This window comes from Anolis sagrei, chromosome 6 (assembly GCF_037176765.1).
Source record: "Anolis sagrei isolate rAnoSag1 chromosome 6, rAnoSag1.mat, whole genome shotgun sequence".
NCBI lineage: Eukaryota > Metazoa > Chordata > Lepidosauria > Squamata > Dactyloidae > Anolis > Anolis sagrei.
In genome coordinates, this window is record NC_090026.1 from 121,030,322 (window position 1) to 121,046,513 (window position 16,192).

Consider the following 16,192-nt stretch of genomic DNA (forward strand, 5'->3'; position numbering starts at 1 on the left):
TAATCCCATCTATCCTCGTTCCCATCTACCATGGAACTATATTTCATTCAGCGACACAGTCTGATGGTTTGTGGGTTGTTTGTTCTTCTGCAGTTTTACTGAGGAAACTCAAATCTCTCCTGTCTGGATTGTTTAGGAGATCTGAAATGAATTCCAACTGAACTGAAAACTACAAACATGCACATCTAATAGCTACGTTCTTCTTTCCTGCTTCCAAAACATCACATATCCCATGATGGCATAGTAACCTGTAATAGATGAATAATGGCTGATCCAAAGAATATTACCCTTTAAAAAAAGTTTAGCAGTTAAGTTTGAAAAGAAAGGGTGTGGCAATATCTCGTAAACTCTCAGAAGCTAGTAAGTAGTAACAAAATTTGAGAATACTGTCAAATCATTATATTGTATGTTGAATTCTTGTTGTCTGCATCAATGCCTTTTGGTTTCACCAGATTTCTAATATGATGGCCCTCTACTTCCGAAAAGGACATGAAGTCATGTGTCTTGTGAAATGCCCAAAGTGATCAGAAAAAAGACTGGAAATATGTTTTGGTGACATTCTCTACCTTCTTGACAGAGCACATCATAGTTCCTGATTCCTACAATTACCTCTTCTTTCGCTACCCCTCATTCAGTTGGCTTCAGCTTATGGCAATCCTATGAATGAGAGATCTTTAGCAGATCCTGCTATTAATACCCTGCTCAGGTCTTGCAGACTCAGAGTTGTGACTTTCTATACTGAGTCAATTCTGTTGCAATACAGCCTTCCTGTTTTCCTACTGCCCTCCATGTTTTGAAGCATTATCATGTTTTCCAGTGAGTCATGTCTTCTATGTCCAAGCACAATAGCTTTCAGTTTAGTCATTTTGGCTTCAAAGCTTAATTTTCGCCCAAATCCATCTATTTATATTTTGGGTGGTGTCCACAGAACTCTTTTCCAATGCTACATTTCAGATGAGTGAATTTCCCCTGTCAGTTGTGACAGATTGAGTATCGTTTATGAAAAATTCTGAAATCCAAAACACCCTCAAATCTAAAATTGTGGACATGGACGCCTGAGATAGTGATACCTTTGTTTTATGATGGTTCAGTGAACATCATGGTTTTTCTGAATGATCAAAATTATTAAAATAGTGTATAAAATTACCTTCAGGCTATTTGTGTAAGATGTACAGGGTGATATATCAACAGAACTGATATACATGGTTTCACTTATTTACATAGAGCCTCTATACCTTCTTCCCAAGGTGCACTGTAGAATTAATACAGTTTGATTCCACTTTAATTATCATGGCTCAATGCTAGGGAATCATGGCTAAAGACCTTGGAAAACTACAACTCCCATGAACCCCTATTATTGAGTAGAATCAGATCTCAATAATTCTACAGTGTATAGCAGGCATGGGCAAACTTCATCCCTCCGGGTGTGTTGGACTTCAACTCTCATAATTCCTAACAGCCAATAGGCTTATAGCACTGCTATTGTTTGTCCCGCTAAAAATAACAGGGTTTGCTCTTATCCACAAAAAGTCTAATGTATTCTCCAAGCATATGGGGATTGTACTATGTATAAAACACAAACCAATTTCGTATTTAGATTTGGATTCCATCTTCAAGAATCTTATACATATATGCAAATACAGGTATTTCAAAATCCAAAAAATCCAAAAGACAACTGGTGTTTTTCTCCAGGTTACTATGTATTCCTATTACATCTCCTTACATCCAATTTACTGTTTTTACCTTCGAAATTATGGGTCACGTTGATGGCTGTGGCAAGAAGAAGAACTGCAGACACACTTTATGAACCTGCTCATCACTTGGGATTATGAGTCTCTATATCACCCAACCATCTGAAAATAGTGCCTCTCTTTGCCTGATATCATCTCCTCTCTTTCTCTATCACATAACAAGTTCATATCCTATTTAAGATCCCCCTTTAATTAGATTTTAAGCTATCAGTTCTGTCTTCCACATCTGCTGCTTTTAACCAGCAGTCTTCATTGACATATAATTCTGTAAAAGAAAATCATTATTTTTATGGTTATTTGTTTGCAAGCTGCCCTAAAGTCCCCAGATCCTGTCTGATCTTGGAAGTTAAGCTGGGGCGGCCCTGGTTTGTACTTGAATGGGAGAGCAATAACAAATTCCTACTTCAATAGCCTATATTTCAAAGGAAGGAACTGGGAAAATGCACCTTTGTGTATTCTTTGCCTAAGGAAAGCCTATGAAATTCAGGGTTTTGCCATAAGTCAGGGACATACACATAGAAGCTGATCTAAAGATGTTCGAGTTGAAAGGATCCCATTGCTTCCATATATGGGCAGTTGCTGTTCTAAAGTGTGCTGAAAGCAGTGGTGTTGCTAGGAATCCCGTTCATTTTCCAAAGACTGTGGTGTCTTTAAAATTAAAAGCATTTTAAGGTTGTTCTGTATTTTCCGAGCTATATGGCCATGTTTCAGAAGCATTCTCTCCTGACGTTTCACCTGCCTTTATGGCAGGCATCCTCAGAGGTTGTGAGGTCTTTTAGAAACTAGGAAAATGGGGTTTATATAGCTGTGGAATGTCCAGGAACAGACCTCACAACCGCCATCAGACCTCACAACCTCTGAGGATGCCTGCCATAAATGCAGGTGAAATGTCAGGAGAGAATGCTTCTGGAACATGGCCATACAGCCCGGAAAACACAGAACAACCCAGTGATTCCAACCATGAAAGTATTAGACAACACAAAAGCATTTTAGCTCAAGAATCAGACAAAAAAATATAATCTGTTTCTTAAAGAAGAAATGGAAAAGCTCTTTTTGAAAGACATTGGGTACAGTTATATTCCTGATCCTGACTCAAATAGTTATCACTATACTTGCAAGTTATTAAAAAGTAATGCTTTACTTTTCCATTTCTCAAACATAATTCACCAAGTTACTTTTAGTTACTATTTTGAAATTTTGATATTTTTTATTCTGTAGAACAAAGCACAGTACTAGTCAGAATCTAAAGCATGTGATATTCGTTTTCCACTACTTAGCCACATCATGGTAATTATAAAAGTAATTAAAGGTTGCAGTTACAAATGAAAGGAGTTACACTCTCCCTCATTTGAAAGGAAGTTATCCCTCATTACACCACATCACAATGCCTTAGTAACTTGAAAAAGGAATTAGTTACAAGTAACTAGTTATTTGTAACTTTTTACTTGCTAGCTTTGAAACAAATCCAAATTACTTTGAAATTTACACCTGAGTGCCAGATTAGATTTTTCTTCAATCCATAATCCTTCCAACCATGCCAAATAACAAATTCCTTATGTGCATTCTGCAGTGTTACAGTTATGTGAGGACTATACTATGTTATGACCATGAGAATGTTATCTTCTTCGTTTCTCTTGATCCTGATATTCAGCCAGGCAACCTAGCCATGCATTTTCACTCAAAATCTCTATTGTGTGTGAGGCCAAATCATTAGTGTCACAAGTGACAAATGTAACTTTGGGGATTAAGAACATCTCAGAGACCCAAAGTGTGTGTGGAGACACACACTCCAGTAATAAAATTTTATTAGTTGCAAGAGCCATACAGTAAACCTGGCAAGAACAAAAACAATATTTCTAGAGTAAGAGGAGAAAAATAACCAAGTTTCAGGCTGCACTGCAGAGAAGCAAACACGCTGGCTGTGATTTTTGTCTAATCATCCACGTCCCTACCTCAGTGTAATTCCAAAGTACTGGCTGTGAACCATTTTGCTAGGGATTATTATTATTATTATTATTTAATTGCCCCTGGAGATTCATTTCACACAAGCAGCAGGTAGGATAAAGCTTCATAGATCCCTGCAGCAATCCAAGGTCTGGGAAGTCCCTTTGTCCTAGACTTTATTATGTTATGGAAAGAGTCAAAATTATGTGCACAAATGTGTGAAAGGGGGGAACAGGACATAAAAGTGGGGGTGACTTTCCCGATTCAAGACAGAGGCAATGCTCCAATCCAAAAATGCAATCGATATTAATTAGGTGGAGGTGCCAGTCAACAAGAGCAAGGGGTGGCGTTTGGTGGAGTGATTTAGGATTTGGCCAAAGGGCTACTCACTGCGGTGCTGCCTGTTGATGGATTGGCCAGTCTTTGGGCACACTTACTCTCTTGCTATGTGGCTCTAGGTGAATGCATTTCCAGGCTTTTCCTAGAAGCCTGTCTGCCTCCAAATTGGAGTCTGGGGGCAGAGCCTCGCTCAGGTAGGACGGCTTGATGATTTATCAGAAGGGAGAAAGAAAGAGAATATAATTGACTTTAGAACCCTAGCAGCTAAATTTCTGATAGTGTCTTACAAGAGGTTACATTTTTGAAAAATAGCCCTATATTGTAACTAAGAAACATACTCCCAAATCAATGGTATGCATGAGTGTAAGTATGTGTGCATTGAAAGGCAAGATTCTTCTAAATGTGTGTGTGATTGTAGGTTTGGAAAATGCAATATTTTCCAGCCTCTCACCCCAGCTTTACAGAGCTTCAGCGTAAAATGCTGATCCAGAGCTTTACGACCAAAAAGAAAAGGGAAAAAAGGCTGTTGCTGTTGTTAGTTTAAATGAATCGAGTAATTCATCTCTCCCCACTCATTCCCCCTCCATTTGCCCAGCACACCTCTATACATCATGCACTAACTTTCAGCTGACTCTTCCTTTTAAAGCCTTGGGTAGAAGAGAAGGGGGAGAAGATGGGGAGGAGGGAGGGAATGAAAAGCGGGAGGCTGAATTTCCATAGTAATTCGCTGCTGAGCTGAAACAGAACAACTGCAGCCCCCAAATTAATTCATCCTCTCATTCTATGATGCTCTGGAGAGTGCCTAGCTCTCCCTCTCCCTCCCCCCCCCCCCCCACCTTCTTCTCACAGCATGTGCTTAAAGGCACAATTGAATCCTGAATAAACCCTGGCTCTGTAGCAAAGGTCTTCCCCAACCTTACACACTCACACACGTGTTTGCACAGGCACACACTTCCCAAATAGCAGCTGTTTCTCATCCTCATCCACTCTCTTACACACACATGGACACACACACACATGCAAAAGTTTTGCATGCTACTCTTTCACAAGGACCAAAGGAAACACCCATTGGAGGTGCATACACATTCTTAGAAAGCAAAGATCAATGGCAGGATCCATGCTACATCTGTCCATATGGCAAAACAGGAACAATTCTGTAATAAACATGGATGCATGCACACCTACCAGTTTACTGATGGCAGAGGCTGCTGAAGGAAAGGTGGTGGCAGTGGTGGCCACTTTTTGGGCTGAGATCATCATAGACATCGTGGCTTAGTGGCAGGAGACCGCTTTGATTCTCCAGCTCAGTTGAAAGCCATGCTTTTCTCTCTTTTTCACCCACACCAAGCGCTTCCGAAGCCTTTCTTCCCACACTCAGGGTGCCTTCTGCTCCTTTTCATTAGGAAATCATGCCTCAGGAATCCAACATTGCTTTGTATATGTTTCTATAGGCTCTTGTCCTGCTTCCTCTGGGAGGGGGCTTTGGATCCCCCAGATCAAGGAGCCCCTCGGCTATTCCTTCCCAGCAGCCAGAGTCAGTCCACCAGAATATTTTGTGAATGGTTGGGCACAAGGATGTACTCCACCACTTCCAAGCACACAACTGCTTGCTTCGCCCCCCAACTTCAGCTCTGCCAGTTCTCCCGAGACACCTTGCTAGCCACATAATTTCACAGCCCACCCCTCCATCTCTCCCCCTTTTCCTTCCTCTCTTCCTCCTCAAGCCCACCGGCTCCAAAATGCGGCTTATAGTCTTTGGGTTGCGATAAACCCCTCGCAATATTTATGCTGTTGCCTTAGCCTGTCGTAAATTATTTCAGCTCCCAGGAAGAGATAGCCCCTCTGGCTCTGCTGGGTATGCCATTTTATTTATGTTGCACTTACATACCTGAATACTGAACTCTGTATTTAAATAAGACAACAAATCAATGCTACAAGGAGGGAGGGAGGGAAGGAGGGGATGGAGGGAGGGGGCTGAGAGAACAGAAAGGCTCTAGTATTTCCTCTCCAAATGATGTGCTGAAAGATCGGGCTGCATGGAGAAACTGCTGGGAAGGGGGTGGGGATGGGGTGGGAGGCTATTCCTGTCCTTCCTCTCCTACAAGTGCACCCCCTTAAAGGCTGGAGGGAGCAGAAGGGTGGAGGGGGGATCTCCATGAAAAATGTCAATTGAGTTCCCTCTTACAGATGGTGCATTACCAAGGGAGGGAAACAAAAGGCAATTGCTACACCTAGTGTAGCAATCCAAGTCAGCTTTGGAAAGAGAGAAAAATGTGTGAAGCTAAGCAACTGGTTTCTCAACATGACAGGACTGAGAAGGTACTCACGAGGCCATTTAGACCAGCCTCCTGTGACACTGCTTCCCCCGCATGCCAGTGTCACTGCAACCACACAACCTCACAAACTGCTTCACAAAGAAGAGTGGGTGTGTTAGTCTGTTTCAGAAGAAGAAAAACACAATAACCCCCTGTTGCACCTTTAAAAGCAACAGATTAATGAGGACATAATTTTTCATGGATTTGGACCCACTTTGCGAGATGCATTCTTATCCAAAATTGGAAAGGGTTTATCTCTCCCCTCCTTTAGATTCCCAGAGGAACCCCAAAAACATTTTTGTATCACCTTTTTGCTTTGACTCAAAACTGCAGTTTCTCCTTAACATGGTCCATAGCACTTCATAGCTGATTGTGAAATCCAGATTGAGGAATTTCTTTTCTGTCAGACTGCCTGAGTCCACACAGACACTTTCTGGGGGTCAGCCCCCCTTCTCTGCCCCATAAGGCTTGGTCCCCAAGAAACCTCACTCCTTTCCCCATCATATTTAGTGGGAAAATTCGAAATTCTCCCTCTGGGGATCATAAAATCATAGATTTGAAAGAGACCTCGTGAGCCATCCAGTCCAACCCCCTGCCAAGAAGCAGGAAAAATGAATTCAAAGAACCCCTGACAGATGGCCATCCAGCCTCTGTTTGAAAGCCTCCAAAGAAGAAGACTCCACCACACTCTGGGCCAGAGTAAAAGCAATACACAAAATATGAAGACTAATATGAATGTAAAAACCATAAATACACAGCAGTGGTTATTATTATGGTGCAGTGGGTTAAACCCCTGTGCCGGCAGGACTGAAGACCGACAGGTCACAGGTTCAAATCCGGGGAGAGGTGGATGAGCTCCCTCTATCAGCTCCAGCTCCTCATGCGGGGACATGAGAGAAGCCTCCCACAAGGATGATAAAAACATCAAATCATCTGGGTGTCCCCTGGGCAACGTCCTTGCAGACAGCCAATTCTCTCATACCAGAAGCAACTTGCAGTTCCTCAAGTTGCTCCTGACATGACAAAAAAAATCTGCTTGGAAGATACCTTGGAGGAAGAGTGACAAGATATACACATATGCATAATGTCCAAATCCAGAGTAGAAACAAATTGACTATGGCACATGCCATACATGCCATAAAAGACCTGAAATGCAATGTCTATGTATCAGGACAAAGAGAGTGGAATTTCAAAGAATTGGGGAAAGAACCCTATAAGAAATATGGAACAAAGAAAGGATTACACTTGCCATGAAGTGTTTGATGTCTGATGTAACCAAACCTGAATATATGTCAGAACCCATGTGGAAAGGATAGGAGGAAAAGCCACAGGAGCCATACAGTCAGCACACCTGTCACACATGCATACACCGCCAATGCAACAAAACATTTGGAGGTCTATGCTTGAAGAAAAGGAATCAGAAGGTACCAACCTGCCAGATTATATTAAAGGTGAAATAATGCAGGACAGAACAGGAAAATAAAGAGCAAGACTCAAAAAGCAGGGGAATTCCTGACAAGAATCAATCAGGGCCAGCTAACACCTCCCAAAAAAGGATTCCCCCAGGCTGCAACCAGCCAGGCCTTGAAACTGTAGACCATGAAATGCTAATCAAGGTGGCAAATTGCAACATTCACACATACCTCAAGCAGACAAGAGTTCTTTCCCCCACCCAGGACATTCCACAGATATATGAACCTCACTTACTTAGTTTCCAACAGACCCCCTCATCCTATAAGGATGGCTGCCATAGATGTGAGCAAAACATCAGGAGAGAAAGCTTCTGGAACATGGCCATACAACCCGGAAAACACACAGCAACCCAGAACAGGAAAAGTCACAAAGACACAACAGTACAACATGTGTGATATTTAGATGGACTCAAAATGTGCCACACAGTCCCCTACATAAGAGAATTGTAAAATAAATAACCCATCTGTATTTCCACTATATACACACCTGAATAGATATTTTATGTCACACAACGCAATTATGCTTTACCGTGAGATAGCCCTCTATCAAATAAATTATAATGTTATAACACACTTCCACATTTCTATTTTGTAGCAGAAAGCCAAAATAAGCTCCCACATACAACCCAAGAGATGTCTCACATTGCAATGTCCGTGAAGATTCCTGTGCTACAGCAATATGTACAAAATAGCACTTGAAAAAAAGTAAATAATGAAAACCCTGCTGTTTAGAAAGAAAGGAGGAAGTGGGTGGTGATAATGGTAATTATTTGAAGTGGTGGAAGATGAGTATATGTTTTTTTTCACACATTTTTCTATTGTTCCGAAGATGACCTATGCTCTTCTGAGAAATAAAATAGCTGTTAACGAAATTGTGCGTATGCGTGTGTGCATGTGTTGTTTCCTTGAGAGTTTTATAACTTGTTCTCCTAAGTGTGAATGCTAAGGAACTAGTGATATAGTTCTAATAACCATACACTGAAATGGGTTGTTGTAGGTTTTTTCGGGCTATATGGCCATGTTCTAGAGGCATTTCTCCTGATGTTTCGCCTGCATCTATGGCAAGCATCCTCAAAGGTAGTGAAGTCTCACTACCTCTGAGGATGCTTGCCATAGATGCAGGCGAAATGTCAGGAGAAATGCCTTTAGAACATGGCCATATAGCCTGAAAAAACCTACAACGACCCAGTGATTCCGGCCATGAAAGCCTTCGACAATACATCCACTGAAATATTTCCTCATGGTGGAAATGTAATATTGACCATCAGTCAGGGAATAGCTCTGAATGCACCCCAGGGCATTTCTCAGCTATCAGACACACAACATCCCACAGGTGCAATGCCACAGAACACCTTGTACAGGTTGAATTTGGCCTCAGAATTCCATTCTCTTATTTACCTGGGTTCAATGTCAGCCCATCTTTGCAGTGTCCAGTCTTAAGTGAGATTACTGTACACCTAGGCAAAAGTATCCTCATTTGGCTTAAGCAGTTCCTTGGTTTAATAATAATAATAATAATAATAATAATAATAATAATAACAACAACTTTATTTTTATACCCTACCAACCATCTCCCCAAGGGGACTCAGGGCAGCTTACAAGGGACAAGCCAAAAAATTACAAATAGAACACAACCAATTAAAAACGTCAGATAAAATATAAAAACAGTCACAATTGTAAACAACATCAAAACAATATGGCTGAGAAAAAGAACATAGCTGAGGGTCAGGCTCAATGAGTGCAATATATCCTGAAAGGAGCGCAAGAAGGTGCAACAATCAAGTAGACAGGGCTGGGAATAGTGTCATCAAAAGTGTTGAGGTGGACAATAAGAGGGCCGACATAAAGTGCTGAACTTAAAGGAGGGACAGGAAAATTACTGGTGAACTGTTAATCAAAAGCACACGGGAACATCCAGGTTTTTAGCTGTCTCCGGAAAGAGAAGAAAGTAGGATCCTGTCTGATCTCCAGAGCCAGGGAGTTCCAGAGCCAGGGAGCCACCACCGAGAAGGCCATCTGTTTTAAAAGGGTTTTTAAAATACTACAAAAGTCCAGGCCTTCAATACCCAGTGGTTATGTGGCTCTCAACATAGAAACATAAAGTTGGAAGAGACCTCGTGGGCCATCCAGTCCAATCCCCTGCCAAGAAGCAAAACACCCCTGAAAATGGCCATAATAAACATAATAATAAACTTTATTTATACCCCGCCATCATCATCCAGCCTCTGATTAAAAGCCTCCAAAGAAGGAGCCTCCACCACACTCCAGGGCAGAGAGTTCCACTGCTCAACAGCTCTCACTGTCAGGAAGTTCTTCCTCATGTTCAGGTGGAATCTCCTTTCCTGTAGTTTGAAGCCATTGCTCCACATCCTAGCCTCCAGGGCTGCAGGAAACAAGCTTGCTCCCTCCACCCTATGACTTCCCCCAACATATTTATACATTGCTATCATGTCTCCTCTCAGCCCTCTCTTCTGAAGGCAACTCTTCAAGCCACTCCTCATAGGGCTTGTCCTCCATACCCTTTATCATTTTACTCGCTCTCCTCTGGACACATTCCAGCTTGTCAACATCTCCCTTAAACTGCGGTGCCCAGGATTGGACACAGCATGATTCCAGGTGTGGTCTGACCAAGGCAGAATAGAGAGATAGCATGACTTCCCTGGATCTTGAAACTAACTCCTATTTTTGCAGGCCAAAATCCCAGTGACTTTTTAGCTCCCGCATTACATCATATTCCTTGGATCTAGTCCTTGTAACTACTTTAGCCCAGACTTCACTTTGAAGTTTCGTTGATGAAACCACTTGATTTTCAGAAAGCAATATTTCTGTACGCAATCCCTGCTGATTCTCTTTCTTTACTAAAGAAGAGACCTACATTTCTCCCACCCCAGTGCTTCTATACCTCTCTATATATTCCTCACCCTGGCACTGAATCTTTAACATAATACAGGAAAGTCCCATTGTATATTCTGGGTGTTATTTCACTATGCATTGTAGCCGTTGTACTTCTTTCCTAGCTTTTATATATGAGATTATCTTGCATAGAAAGATGCTTAGCCCCATCCTTAAACCAGCTGGTGAGTGGAAATTATTTTCTCCAGGTCCTCTTTTACATTCTGTGGTGTCCTCTTGGCTTGTCATTCCAGTCCTGTTCCCTGTACTATTACACTATGTAACAAAATTTGAAAAATAAAATCTGTTCCTGGTTTGAAAACATTATTTCCTGTTTAATTGTGCAGTACTTACTTTGAAAGTAGTTGTCACTCCAGAAACTTTGTTTTTGTGGCTGCCACAAACCATATTGAAATGGGTGAGAAACTATGAGATATTCATTGAAAAACTATAGCAAAATGCATTGAAGGATTCCCACAAAAACAAAGTTTTTGCAGTTTAATAAACTTTTTCTATGACAGAACCAATTAGGAAGTGGCATTTATAACCCAGGAAACAAAAATCATATTACACAGTGTTACCTGTTAATATCTTATAAAATAGGCTGTCATAACACAAATTAGTTATGTATTGGAGAACAGGAAAAGGCCTGAATTTCACCCTGTTACTGAGAAGCACAGGTCTAAATTACACTATACATGCAGAGTGATGTTTTGATAATGTGTAATGCTCCTATCCAGCTGATGGTGGCATAAGCAGAATTGCACATGCGGCTCCATCGTGTATGCAGTAGTGCACTAAAGCACACAGAGTAGCATATCCATTGACCTTGCTTCTATACATTGCCATTGCCCATCGTCTATTCTAGTTGTGCAAATTGTCAGCATCTGCACTGATCCACATATGTTGTGTTCCATTGGTAGGGTAATTTAGTCCCTCCCTTGAATATCTATGCTATGCTGGATTGATGTAAAATCTCAACCACTGTGTGCATGACTTTAGTTTTGCTATTTTTAATGTTCCATATCTTTGTTGGGAGTGCTTTGATTGTGTGTTCCTGTATGACAGGGGGTTGGACTAGCTAGCCCTTATAATCTCTTCCAAATCTATGAGTTTATGGTTCCCTGTGATAGTATAACCATGGAAAGAAAGCAGGCACGGCCAGATTTCAGATTTCATATCACTGCAATATCTTGTTGTTCCCTACTTTCTGGAAAGGCATATACCAGTTGTTCTCAACCTTCCTAATGCCACCACCCCTTAATACACTTCCTCATGTTGTGGAGACCCCCAACCATAACATTATTTTTGTTGCTACTTCATAACTGTAATTTTGCTACTGTTATGAATCGTCATGTAAATATCTGATATTCAGGATGTGTTTTCACTCACTGGACCAAATTTGGCACAAATACCTGATACGTCCCAATTTAAATATTGGTGGGGGGGGGGGGGGGATTGATTTTGTCATTTGGGAGTTGTAGTTGCTGGGATTTATAGTTCACCTACAATCAAAGAGCAATCTGAACCCCACCAACGATGGAATTGAACCACACTTGGCACACAGAACTCCCATGACCAACAGAAAATACTGGAAAGGTCTGGTGGACATCGACCTTGAGTTTGGTAGTTGTAGTTCACCTACATACAGAAAGCACTGTGGACTCAAACAATGATGGATCTGGACCAAACTTGGCATGAATACTCAATATGCCCAAATGTGAATACTGGAAAGGTCTGGTGGACATCGACCTTGAGTTTGGGAGTTGTAGTTCACCTACATCCAGAAAGCACTGTGGACTCAAACAATGATGGATCTGGACCAAACTTGGCACAAATATTCAATATGCCCAAAAGTGAACACAGTAGAGTTTGTGGACAGTAGACCTTGACATTTAGGAGTTGCAGTTGCTGGGATTTATAGTTCATCTATAAGCAAAGAGCATTCTAAACACACCAATGAGAGAATTGGGCCAAACATCCCACTCAGAATCCCCATGATCAACAAAAAATACTGTATTTTCTGATTTTTTTTGGCAATCCTCTGACACCCCCTCATGACCCTCCCCAGGAGGTCCCGACCCCCAGGTTGAGAAATACTGCCTTAGGCTATGTCTGTAGGCACATGATGATATCACTTGGTAGACCTAATTTGGCCCATGCTGGGATGGGTGATCTCCTGGGAAGGTAGCATAATAGCACAATACCTTCAATTTCCAGCAAAGAAAATCAATATAATGAAGTGCAATAAAATAAATAGCATATTCCTTAATCGGAAATAAAACTGAACATCAAAATTTTCCTCAAATTAAATTTGCTACAGTTTAATGTCTGCTGCTGTCAGGGTGAGATTTGTGGAAGATACTGTTTATCAAAGCAGAGCTGTTTTGCATCTCATGTGTAACATTTTAATGAAAGACTGTAGAACATTTTTTTAAAACAGCTTTTTTGCAAAATCTATTTTTTCTCCAAACAGAGAATAACAAATACATAGGAAAGGAAACAAAATGATACAATGCGTGTGTCGGCAGGAGACATTCTCTGTCAATAAAACTCACCAGTTTCATTAATAATTCCATCCAAAAGGAAATATGATTTAATTATCTGGTTATCCTGTACTTTATGGACATATAGATGCCCACTTGAAAATGACCAGTAATTGCAATGCAACATAATCTTACTTTTTCAGTTCTCGGTTACCTATTTGGCCTATTAATTTTCTATGGTATTGGTTTATGAATTTTTTCAATTTCCTATATTTCAAATGGCTCTGGCTTATGTTTCAAATGGCTGTGTTATATTTCCAGATGGCTTATCTTCCAAATGGCTCTGCTCACTTGGTCTCATATGAAGCAGGTGCCTTGTAGGATCAAATGACTCATCAAAACAAACTAATGTATTTTTCCAGTTTAACTCGCAAATCATGATCCATACTGCTCTCACAGTTGTGGCATTTTGAAGAATGAAAGCAAGAATATTATGGACAAGTGAAATTGATCACCCCCCACCATGAAGCAAAGTGGAGCCATCAACTCAAGTCACAATTCTCTGAGTTGTTCCTCCTGATTCCACTTTTAACATTATTACCTGTCTACTTGAAAGAAAGGTGTATGGCACACACTGTCCTTTGTCCCCTAGACAACACCACTACAGAAGTACTGAAATTGGAGGTTCCCAAACACAAAGGTGGCAAATTCCCTCTGGGCTTTAAACTGAACTTTGGAGAAATGGTACAAAGTGCTGAGCCTTATCTTCAGAAAAGGTTCAGAACCTTGGATAGCTCCATCAACACATTTCAAAGTGCTGGCGAAGAGTTCTATGGATGCCACAGACAATGAAGAAAGCTGAATGGGAGGATAATAATACATTTAAAATGAGATTATTAAGTTCTACAGATGTCATGGACCACTGAAGAAACAAATACATAAGTCCTATAAAAGAGGTTCTAAGCCTGTGGGTCCCCAGTTGTTTTGGTCTATGAGTTCTCTGGGATTAACCCAGACAGTTTACCAACTGTTAGGGGTTTTGGGAGTTGAAGGCCAAAACATCTGGGGACGCACAGGTTGAGAATGACTGTCCTAGAGCAAAACAAGCTGTAAATCTCGATAGAAGCCAAGATGACTAAATGGAGGCAAACAACATATCATGATACAGTGTGACTCACTGGAAAAAGATGGTAATGTTCTGCAAAGTGACAGCCAGTAGGAAAAGAGGGAGTCCGTGTTACAGGTGAGTTGATTCAAGGTATGGAAAACAACAGATCTGGGTTTGCAAGTCCTGAGAAGTGGCTCTTGTAAGTTTGTCATCTATAAGATCTCCCTATGATGAAATTTACTTGATTGCAAGAAATCACGAACACACACATCTTGGAGAACTCCTTTAAATTACCTGCTGGAGATCCCTCATCCACTGCTATATGGATGAATATATTGGATGAATATATGGATGAATATATTGGATGCTATATTGGTAGAAGCAACCATCCCAACAAAAGCAGTAAAGTAATAATCTACTGAAGTACAGTTAGTTAAGACTAACAAAATGAAGTTCAGTGGGGGGAAATGCAAGATACTCCACTTAGGCAGAAAAAAATGAAATGCAAAAATATAGAATGGGGGATGCATGGCTTGAGAGCAGTACATGTGAAAAAGATCTTGGAGTCCTCATGGACAACAAATGAAACATGAGCCAACAATGTGATGCAGCGGCAAAAAAAGCCAACAGGATTTTAGGAGTATAGTGTCTAGATACAGGGAAGTCATGCTTCCCCTCTATTGTGCCTTGGTTAGACCACACCTGGAATCACACTGTGTCCAATTCTGAGCACCACAATCAAAAAGAGATATTGACAAGCTGGAATGTGTCCAAAGGAGGGTCTGGAGAGCAATCCCTATGAGGTGCAGGTTAAAGAGCTGGGCATATTAAACCTGAAGAAGAGAAGCCTGATAGGAGACATGATGAAGGCCATGGATAAATATGTAAGGGGAAGTCATAGAGAGGAGAGAGCAAGCTTGTTTCCTGCAGCCCTGGAGACTAGGACGCAGAACAATGGCTTCAAACTACAAGAAAGGAGATTCCATCTGAACATGAGGAAGAACTTCCTGACTGTGAGAGCCATTCAGCAGTGGATCTCTGTGCCCCAGAATGTGGTGGAGGCTCCTTCTTTGGAGGATTTTAAACAGAGGCTGGATAGCCATCTGTCGGGGGTGCTTTGAATGCAATTTTCCTTCTTCTTGGCAGGGGGTTGGACTGGATGGCCCATGAGGTCTCTTCCAATGCTAGGATTCTATGATTCTATAAGAGATGGGATGGAGCTGAGGGAAAGGTTTGGGTTATCTTTGAATAATACTAATTCAAGGCACATCTAGTCCAATATTATCTTTATAGCAGTCCACACTATTCATAGACCTCTTCTCCAGCACCACTTTTCAATTGAGTTGATTTTCTTCCTATCAGCTCACTTTGCTTTCCAGGTTTCACAACTATGCATAGACATTGGACATAAAATGGCATTTATTTGCTTACAACGCCACTTACTCAGGAGTAATTCTTACTGAACTCAGGAGATATTTACCCTCCCTAATGGAGATTGTGCATCTCCTTTGCTTAATTGATGGAGCTTTTTTAAAAAACATAAATACTAATGGCCCAAGATTTCTTTGACTTCTATTGTTTGCTTTGGATACTGCTTTTCTTACTATTGTGTTTTCTATACTGCTTTGATACCAGTCCAAAGCAACGTTATCATTCTACTATCATTTTTTCCCCACATCTAATCCTGAATATACTGTATCCAGAAGGATAAATGGCAAAGTGGAGAGGAGAGGAGGAGAGCAACAAAGATATGAGCCACCTGTAAATCAATATGGGAAATGGATGAAAGAGTTTGTATATGTTTAGCCTGATAATTTATGAAGCGCTGTCATATAAATGAAGGGCTCATTTGTTTTTTGATGCTCCAGAGGAAGGAGTGGAACTA

At 41.0% G+C, this 16,192-nt stretch overlaps 1 protein-coding gene across 3 annotated transcripts in view; it reads right to left on the reverse strand.

Moving 5' to 3' along the window:
• Positions 1-16,192, reverse strand: part of DPP6 (dipeptidyl peptidase like 6) — a 692,619-nt gene that overhangs the window by 528,526 nt on the left and 147,901 nt on the right. Inside the window, exon 1 of one of the 3 annotated variants that reach the window (XM_060782595.2) lies at positions 5,220-5,928. The exons of the other annotated variants lie outside the window; for them this stretch is intronic. Within the exon in view, the coding sequence (XP_060638578.1) occupies positions 5,220-5,300 (81 nt within the window). The 5' untranslated portion in view covers positions 5,301-5,928. Of the gene's footprint in view, positions 1-5,219; positions 5,929-16,192 lie in introns of those variants that run through there. 3 annotated transcript variants of the gene reach the window in all.